At 37.8% G+C, this 10,827-nt stretch overlaps 1 protein-coding gene across 2 annotated transcripts in view; it reads right to left on the bottom strand.

The window, feature by feature from the left end:
• Positions 1-10,827, bottom strand: part of bs (serum response factor blistered) — a 60,583-nt gene that overhangs the window by 43,519 nt on the left and 6,237 nt on the right. For both annotated transcript variants that reach the window (XM_022068295.2, XM_087352191.1), the window contains exon 2: positions 9,453-9,704. In XM_022068295.2, coding sequence (XP_021923987.2) covers positions 9,453-9,704 — 252 coding nt within the window. The remainder of the gene's footprint in view (positions 1-9,452; positions 9,705-10,827) is intronic.

Raw genomic sequence — 10,827 nt, 5'->3', positions numbered from 1 at the left:
CTATTTTGGAAACAAAGTTTCATAGCTACGACCACAAAAGCCCGCCACTGGACACTATCCTTAGTTTACCACAGTTTACATTCGCATGATCCATTTTAATATCCTCCCATCCAAGCGTAAATATCTTGAGTAGTTTTTTTTTATAGCGATGATAATTTAAAGTCTTTGCCGGAGCTCCGCAAAATGATATGGGATATGCGAGTGATCTTGACAGGTATGAAAAATTCTTAGGCCTACATTAATAACACGCAGTACACAAGCCAAAATATTGAGTCAAATCAATAAATACAGCAGCACTCGTCCGTCACTCCACAGTAAATGCAACACCCGAATATACATAAGTGGAGATGAGATTTCAGATTCTCACGACGGCGAGTAGAACTTGACTGTCATCAGGTAGATGACCGAATATGGCAGAAGTACAGAGGAACAACCGAAATCTCTTCCCTGGGGAAAGGGCTCATCGTCCTCTTGGTGGATTTTACTTCAAACGCGAAGGGATAAAGATTACATAACAATCGATACCGGGGGACAGAAAGGTTGTCATTCCAGGTGTTTAACTAATGTTAAGTGAAGGTAAATGTACATAACCCATGTCCCAAAAGCTACTCAGAAGATGTTAAAACAAATATGCTGAAAACAAACTATACTGCCAGCTTCATGTAAAAACAAGGCGTAGTGTACATTTTACACAAGTGCGTTCCCTATAAAGTAAACTGTGAACTTAAACACGTATGCTATTCAAAGTAAGAAAACAAAGCTGGGCCTAAAAGGGATGGGTCACTCGCTATTCAGATCAGTAACTAGATCACATTTTCGTAAACTGAAATTTTTAAGATGTGATCCGCAGTTTGGTAACCAATAAAATATTTATCAACATATATCGCGCCCTTTGTCAATATTCATAAACTTGCTCGTCATATGAAACAAAATACCCATTACCTCAGCAACATAAGCTCATCACTCTACCCAGAAATACTTCGCAAATTTGCACGAAACACAGTAAAAAGGGAGGATGATTGTCCTTCAGAAGGTGGCGGACATTTTCATCATCTGGTGTAAACTGTTCTGTACGTTTTTCCCAAAGAAAGACAAGAAACTTTTGTCCTATTATATTGTTGTTATAAGAATACAAATAATGTAGGAGTTCAGTTTGATTTTTAAATGGAACACCCAGTATAAACAACTTATTTTTAATCTGTAGTAATCAGGTTACTCCGCCAGCCACAGGCCGAAGAGTGGGAAGGAAACTTATGTAACAAACTAAAACTGCAACCCTGATATTGGATCTAGGCCTATAAGGAGTATCGACAAAGTTCGTTCTGTGTTTGTAAGTTTGATGTACATTCCGAGCTGCAGACGTTGCTGAAGTCGATACAGTGCACTAAAAATAAAAAAAGGCTGCTATTCGAAAGTAATAATGTATTCTGTTATTCTATTTTATCGTATTCCATAAACGTTTAAATGTTATACACCAGCAATCTTTTATGGCAACTCCGTCGTTTGTACTGAACATTTATACTTCTACGGACTGAATCAAATTACCTGAAAACGGCAGGTTTTTGTCAACACGGTAACAAACCTTCGAATTTTATAAAACTGAGGAATTGCTTTAGCAGGTGAGAAACTACCAGCTTCACAATAAAGATATAATCTAATTTAATTCGTTATTGTCATTAGCAAAAACGCGAGCACTCACAAGCGATACTTGGCGTATCTTCACGAACAGGAGCAGAAATTACCATGAGATATCGCGTATATAACCTATAGAATGCAAAGTTAATTCCGGTGTTTACTGGCAGTTCACAGTTCCAGCAAGCAAAAGTTGTCTTTTATCGTAAAGATAAACAGCACAGCCCTGACATCCGCAGGATTATTAAAACGTGGAAGGAAAGCCATATAGCAGACAGCTTCAATATTAATGACCCATTACACTTTTTGTCCAACTTCAAGGCAGACTAGAATGGCGTCGTCAAAATCATAGCAGATGCTAATGTGTATGACGTATTCTTTCAGCATTACCGTGATTTTTTCAGTATAAAAATAAAACGGACGATAAATACGTGTCAAGGTTACAGCAAGAAGGGAAGAATCGAATTTATAACACGAGGCTTCATCAAAAACAGAAATACGAACTAAGGATTGTGAGAAACTCAGTTTTAAAAAGGCAAGTTTTTACAACTGAAGTCACCGGTGTGAAGTTTCGAACTATCAATATATAGGCCTGAGATATACAAGTATTTCATAACATGACGTAATAAACTGCAATCACGTTCATAAACTCAACCTCGCGGCTGTAAGCCTGTTTGTTGATATTGTTCCTTTGCTATTTTCCTCTAGGTCTAGACGTTACCGAAAAACCTTACAACACAGATAATTACCTTTAACATCGAGTTTCAGGTCATTACAATTAAATCTGCTTAATCCCGACCAAACAGCAAAAACACATAATTTTACGGATCTCACTCGCTAATGGCATATACTTCAGTCACTGTCACCTAATATTCTTTTTAAAACGTTCAAAAGATCGACTTACAGCTTCTTCCTATGCTGGCAAGTCGTATTTACATAATCTACCGCGTATACACAGTCAAGGCAAGATGATACCTTAGTTTAATAAATCGCCAAGTCTATTATACAACTAGTGGAAGCATACCGGGGTCTTCACCGATTAAAATGTTGTATCTAACACTTATATTATTATTATCACCATCATCAAACACAGATAAGGATGTCCACAGTAATAGAATTAGTTCTGCTTCTAAACCACACACTTCTTATACCAACACTTGCTTCAAACTAATCTGTGTACTAATGAAAACAAAACACATGCACGCAAAGAAAACCCAAATCAAACAAAAACTCCAAGCTTAAAAAATATCTATTAGATGTCATTACACTCTGAAGGTTTGGTGTTCTCCGCGTGTACCCTAAGTAAAAGAGTCCTTAAGGAGGTAAACGATGGAGTGGAGACTGGGCAATGGAAAAGAACTGAAGGTTATAACAACTACATACTAGGATAATATGGCTATCAAAGTGTGAAGGAGTTTCTCTATCATTAAGTGCATGCTTTAAAAGAAGGCCAATCCTAATATCATAACATATTTATTCCTAACTACAATTCAACAAATAAAATTAATCTCATCCAAGATTCAACTGAGATTTACAAAGAACACACCATTCCTCTACAGCTGCCATTGTGATTCAAGATGCAGGCATTATCAGCCATGCTTAACATGCTATATTTACAACACGAGATGTGACTTGTAAACACTGGTAAACGACAGCTAGGGAAGCTGTACTTCTTCTTTTACCCAACAGCACTACTATTAACACAGGAAGGCCCTCAAACAGGGATGTCAATCTTCGACACATACACATGATTGTCAATAAATATATCGAGCAAATACTGCAAATCAATAAAAGCTGACAATACCAGCTGTTCAAAGACAGGGCTGGAAATGCAAGAATAACGATTTTATTTTCTACTTAGGTGCTAGAGTATGCCAAAAATACATGTAACCATTTGCAGGCTAAAGAGACTGTAGTTGATGTGGAATCAAATGCTGAGATTAATGCCACTGAAATTGTAAATTTATGTGAACAAATATTTGGGAGGGATGTGGGAGAAATTAGCCACAAACTAGTTTAAGTTACTAATCCAACATTTTTCTCGAAGACTGAGGAAAACCATGAAAACCTCCATCATCCATAACAACTCTCTGGCTTCAAATTTAAGCCGGGGGTCTTCCAAACCTGTACGATGATAATTACAAATAAAATTCACATAAATATGTAATTAAATCTGAGGTAGGTTTAGTCCTTCAATTCTCGCTTTAGCGCTCACAGAGTACCTCTCAGGTCTCAAGTCTACCATAAAAGTTAAACTTATGGTGAACATGGCAAATATACAAATATTCTGGCATTACAGCATTCCAAACAATTCTATGGGAAGTGTGCGCAAGTAACAGGTCGAGCAAACTCTAATATCCTAGAACTTTATTCTGTTTTCTGCTCTGAAAGTATCTGATACATTAAAAAATATATAATTCCTTACGACACAAATATCCTTCTTTGACCAGGTTACAGATCTTGTACCAATGACATCCAGAGCCTGTACTTTGACTCAGCTGAAGCCAGTATCTACAAACTTCATGCAGGTAAATTATGTCATTCACAATTATATATACCTGCTCCTTCCAGAGGAAGTCACTCCCAAACCATAGGAAATGTACAAGTGACTGGGGTTACCCAGACAAAAGAGAGGACCATGAATAACGAAGGCCAAATTATTAACTAAATACATGTCTACAAGCACACCAAGCAGCATTCTGTCCACAAAATGCATAAAACTACATGGAAATATGTTGCAGGATGTGTCTATTCTCACATGCCTGAAATACTGCTTTATAAATCAGTCCATGTAATGTTTTGAACTGAAACTGCTCTTCGGAGAGAGGGGTCATTTGTTTGTCTGGAATTATCCATCCTATTTTATATTCGTCTTTTATCATGAATGTGAAATGGCAAGTGCTGATTCATTATGACACAAAGCTGACGATAATTTGTCTGTTTCTCGTTTATTTAATGCACAGGTTATACAAATCTGAATGGGAAATGACGGGATTATAAATAATGAATCCAGAGAAATATGAAGCAATTGTGGCCTATTTTGAGACAGCACAAGATCTTAGAATTTACAATGAAGGACTGGAGAAAACCATGAGAAACAGCTCGGGATAGCCAGCCTTGGGGCATCTTGTGAATATAAAGCCACAGTGTGATACGGTCTGTCGTCAGAGACAATTTTATATAGTGTTTATAGAGCTGGGTCTGATTCTGTTTCCTAGTAATCAGCTGTCATAGCAACAACAATCTTTTTTGCTCTGTTTTCTATTCAGTGTACGACCCATGACAACAAATTTAATGAAGAAGACTGCATATCCAACTCTTGAAATACTGTATACCAGACAGTCTGATATTACCAGCTGTAATGAATCAACCATTGCCACAAACCTTCAGAAAATCAGCAGTTACTCTCTCTGAACATTCTCCCCACCCAACAAACCATTTTTATCTCTTGGCACAAATTAAGTCGCCCAAAGAGATTTGAGGTTCTCATGGCAGGTCATCTGGGTTGTGATGCCATGTGGAATTGTATTTGCGTACCGGCTTCAGAGAAACATACTGCCTCCATCTTCACTCCTCACTTCAGCCCTGAAGATGCATACATTATGTTCCTCCAAATTGTAACTCCACACAGCATCAAAACCAGAAAACCATTGCTGACAAGTCACATGTAGCCTCCATTAACATTCTCAAACAGTGTTCTAAAAAACATCATTCGATTACTATGTACTGAACCCTGAGTATATATGCATCTATGCACCAACTGCTACAGTGGTAGAGAATTTCGTACAGCCCTAACAATTTACACACTTTTAAGATTTGAGGTTTTCACAGCGGTGAGTATTACGTTTTCTGTCTTCTGGGTTGTTGCGCTGTGTAGTATGGTAGATGTTAACCAAAGTTTCTGAGGTCATAATACCTTAATCACCCTGATGACGGAGGCAGTATGACCTCTGAAACGTTGGTTAACATCGACCAGACTACACAGCGCAACAACTCAGAAGACAGAAATCTTCAATTTACACACTTCCCCAGCTGCGATGCAAAGGGTGAGCAAACAAGCAACTCAATCACAGTTTCTGAAAAGGGCTCCAAGATCCCATCACACTGTAGTGATTCGTAAGTTATATTAAAAACTGTTAACTGTGACGTAAGAACCATAAACACCTTACCTATCATTTTGTAAGTCATGTCTTAGAAACTAAATATTAAAACTTAATAAACACATAAATTATTTTGACTAAATCACGTTAAAAACACATTAATTTCTAACACTATGACATAGTGACTATTTCAAATCAAAGAGGTACAAAACAACACAAAATCAACAATCAATCCAATCCAATCAAACAGCATGGCTATGACCTCATTCCTAATGAACACGAAACGCACAAATGTACACGCCAATACTCTTTTCTGGTACAAAAGAAATACTGGCCACTTTCGCACTACATTTCTTGGAAAGCCATGAATGAGACTGGCATGAAATCAGCCAGTCAAGAAAAGATCCATTGTTGGAAGTGTTCGATTCATGCACCCGAAAACTGACCCTGCTTAATTAACGCTGGGTCGTAACCATAGCTCAGGCAGATAGTTGCTGCCTTCTTATCTCAGAAGGTCCACGTTCACACCCAGGTCAATCCACGTGGAATCTGTGGTGGACAAAGTGGCACTGGGACAGCCCCCCTCCCCAAGTCCATCCAACAGTTATCAGTGGATTTTTATACAATTCCTGCACTGACTACGATAACCAAATAAACTGTGAAATGAATTATGCTGCTGACAGTTTAAACTCCAGATTTCAATGAAAGTGACAAGCCTGGACCATAAAATCCCATTATAATGGTTTTGTATAGTACCAGCTTATACAAAGACTGGAAAGTATGATTTATGCTGAACAGTATCACAAGAAAGAATAAATGGCAAGCATACTTTTATGTAACAAACAAGCTAATACTTTCAACATACATTTTACTCTGTATTATATAATCTGAGGAAACTCATTTAATCCGAATAAAATGTCAAATTACCGACTGTCCATACACGCAACTGGTATATTGAAAATCTCACATATGCTTAGAAAATAAAACAGCGCAACCCAAGAACTGAATCCGTTAATAATATTTGTTTGGGTTAAACTAAGAAGCCAAAATCATATCATGATTAATTCTGACAATCTAAAATATTTCTTGACTTTTTATCACGAGGCAGTGCCTGGAGTCTCAGTAAAATAATAGAACCCAAATAACAAAATAAAACTATTCTAAAATCACCCACTTTGAAAACAAGTACTAAAATTTCTTAAGACAATACTGATTGCTAAGATAAATGAAACTCAATCCTGACAACAAAATGGAGTTCAACTGCCTAACGCTGAATATCCATAACAAGGCCTATCTTTGTCCTTTTATTCCTAACATAACTTATTAATATTATGAAATACACAAACAGAATATTCAAAAATATATGGATATTAATTATTATAAAATATATCTGAACATTTATTATAAACACAGAGAACATATTCAAATTTGACTGTTGAACAATTTTATGATCAAATTTAAAGTTTTCTAAAACACATAAACCTACGAATTATCCACAACAAAACTGCAAATAAATAAGTAACAAGATATTTCCAATGAAACTAACAAATATTAAACATTCTAAATAAATAAAAAATGTAAAGCTCTTCGAATAAAACTTTGCACATTGAACCACGTGCTTCATATTTTAGTAGAAAATGATAAATAATAATTTACATGCGCCAGCTCTGCCCCTTTCTTCCCATTTTCACTGCGTCATCACAGAGAAGAATGAGGACCTTCTCATTACACTACCGCAAGCAGTATGATAGAAACTAACTGATGAATTTCAGTTCCTATTTACACATAACAAAGACAAGAAAAATAATTCAATAAAAGCGTAACACTGTACACTAACAGAAATATCATAAAAATGTGAATTTACTCCCACTAATAACAGTCACTTATACACTATGTAAGTAGTAGTAAACTCACTATCTCAGCATTCACCGACAAAGTCCACGCCTTCATCGACTGAAACTTTTTAAGCCCAGTGGTAACTGTACCAGTTATTCTGCATTTTTGCTTCAGAGCATATGGATTTTGTACGATTCCCAGAATAAATCATGATTATTTCCTTAAATAGTAATAAGTGATCTTTTTAATGGAGGCGTTGTTTCCTTTGAGGTACGAACCACATTTTTTAAATATTATCTGGACGACCTTCGGCCTCAAAGGGTTAATCTTAAACTTAAACACTTCCAATTAATGGTTCTTTTCCAAAACTTGCTACTAAGGGGTATAGAAGAAACATCTCACAGTCAGCAGTTAGCAATACATTGCTCAAATTCTTCACACTGACTTACCACTTACTTTCACTATTTCATAAGCAGACTATCTTTCTGTGAAGACACAAAATTATGAATGTTTTCTGCACATCATCAGGTCCTCAGAAAAAAAAACACATTTTTTCCCCCATCAGACTTTTAAATCCCATGTTGTCCGCACTTCACACTTGACTCTATATTATACAACACAAATAAATTGAACCATTTTTTAAAAATCATTAATGATCAAGTAAGTTTTAATCAGAACACTAGGGAAGAAAATCCCATACTGCAATGAAATAATGTCACATTTTAAGAAGTCCAAAAACTTTAAACGAAAATTTGTTTGAAGTGGGACAACACTTTTGGGGATAATGATGTGGCAATCGCACCAGTTCAAGCATTTGGGCAATGTTTCTGCTCGTTATACAAATGTGAAAGCAGCGTACCTATGATGGCAGTTTATTGCATGCGTAAACAATCTTTTAAAACTGTGCTTCACCATGACATATGCAGTGTGAGGAAGATATAAACAAATGTTCAATAACAATAAGAATAATAATAAGAATATAATTACAGAAAGATGAGCGAAAAGGCATTCTTTATCGTGATAATTTTAAAATCCTTGTTCAAAACTCCTTTAGCTTTTAGCAGCCACTTTACAGTAGAAGGTACTGCTCAGTTTCTCACACGATCCTTATTAAAAACTTTCCACCACACTACATTATATACAACTCCAAATATTTCTCTCATTATTACAAACAAATGTTGCTTGAAACATTGCAGAACAAAAAGGCATTTCGAAAGTTCAATAATTTAAACTTGGTAAAAATTTCTAAAAAATACAAAAAATAAAATAGAACTGTTGGTGATGCAAAATATTTATGTGGTTTGTTTGAAAAGTTTTTATTTTGTACGTATTTTGGATTTACTCCCATCTCAACGAGGGGAATGTACAAGTATTGATGAATGGTTAATTGCATATGCTCAAATTCGTGCCCCATATAAAATCTTATAGAAATCAAAAAGGTGAGAAATATTTTATGCCCACGAGGCCTCTTTTTCTTGCACTTTATGCAAAGAATGCCATATCTGAACGCAGAATACTGCAGCTTCACAACTGCAATGAATGGCTAGCACATGCAAAGAAACTACAGTGTAACTACCGCTGTGGGTGCGAATGAGACATGTGGGGATGAGGTGGGGGGTAGCCCGTGTGAGGAGGGAGTGGTGAGGGGCAGGATACATGTGGGGGTTGCTGGTAACCACTTCCCATCATGGGGCCTGGACTGGAGCAAGGAATGAGGTGTGAGGGTGGGGACTGGGCGTGGGGGTGCGGAGGGGCCATCATGTGGTGCTGATGCGGGGAACCAGGATGCTGCTGGAAATGCTGGGTATGGGGGTGTTGCTGCGGTGGGCCACCCCCCATATGTTGTGTGCTATGGGAATGTGGCGAGTACACTAGCTGCCTTACTTTCTGCTCGTCGTCTCCGATGTTGTACGTGAGTTCAGTCTCTTCGAACCCCGTTGCGGACATCCGCTGGTCTCCTCCTACACCCGACGGAGGAGGATCGGGCGAATTGAGGCACGTCTGGATAAGGGCTTTGCCCGCCTCCGAAGTGATCATCGGTTGTAGCTTGCGTGTTGCGAACGTGTATACATGGCCGGTTTCCGAGGCAACCAGCAGCATCACTTGAGTGCCCGTCAGTGTGGACAGCTCGTAAGCCTGTCGACAGAAAATCCTTTTAATCTAGGGTTTTAAAATACGCAGCAGCCACAAAGGCGTTTCACGGGTGCATACATCCTCTTCTGAAATGTCTGAGGACAACATGGAGAAGTGTGATGTTATTATTGAAGAACTATTTCGTAATAGGAGATATTGAATCAATGACAGTTCTTTTGTGATTCTTAGCAACAAAAATAAGTCTTGTTGCCCGATTTAATACACCATGTCCTGCACCCCCGTCCAAAATAAATCTACATATTGTACACTAATGGTCGCTTCCAACAAACTCCCTCTAAAAGCAAATAAAAATAAGTTTTCATTTCTATAGTGTTACCGAAAATTTGGATTTTCCCCGAGTCTGCTCAACTCTCCCCAGAATTCCAAATTCCTTGCATATGGGACTCGCGCACTGCAACACCCCCTCTCCCGAATCTGGATACGGGGTTCGAGAGGATTATGGCGAAGAGAGGGGCGATGAAAGCTATGAAAACACGCAATTATCCGTGCCTTCCGCGAGATTCGAATTCGGTCAACTTAAAACGGCCTTAAAGCACACAGTTATTGAATGCAACAAGATTGCATGCACTTGCACGAAAAAAGTCAGGGAGAACTTGGGAAGAGCTTTTATACCCATACCGAGTGTCTACTAGGAATTGTAACTGATTATTCATCTTTGTGGTCTATTTCTGCGCATATGCACACCAGAATAGGCTCCATCTCTCCCGATAAAATATGACCTCAACAAAAGTTGCATACTGTTTGGTAATTTCAGAACCGTGCATTAGATGATGCTGGTGTTGGACCAAGCAAAGTTCTCATTGCCATCGTCTTTGTTATCATTGATAGCAGAGAATTAAAACAACAAGAGAGGTAGCATCCAATGGCCTCACGTCCACACCAAGTTTAATAAAGATCCATACATTCGCTCAAAACGTATTAGTGGGACCAGACCGACACAAAAAAGTCCAGAATTTCGTCAAAATGGAAGGTTTACGAAAAGCGGAGACGTCCCAAAGGAAACAGAAATTTGTAATGATGGCCACACCTAGTAGCAGAACGACCAACACAAGACAAATGAATTGTTACGTGCATCCTGCAGCTAAAGATCTTAAGCAACAATGAA

The sequence above is a fragment of the Zootermopsis nevadensis genome, unplaced genomic scaffold (genome assembly GCF_977971745.1).
Source record: "Zootermopsis nevadensis isolate Lab colony 2312 unplaced genomic scaffold, Znev_1.0 Znev_ptg000002l, whole genome shotgun sequence".
In the NCBI taxonomy this organism is placed as follows: Eukaryota; Metazoa; Arthropoda; class Insecta; order Blattodea; family Termopsidae; genus Zootermopsis; species Zootermopsis nevadensis.
This window is presented reverse-complemented; position numbering and strand designations above follow the sequence as displayed.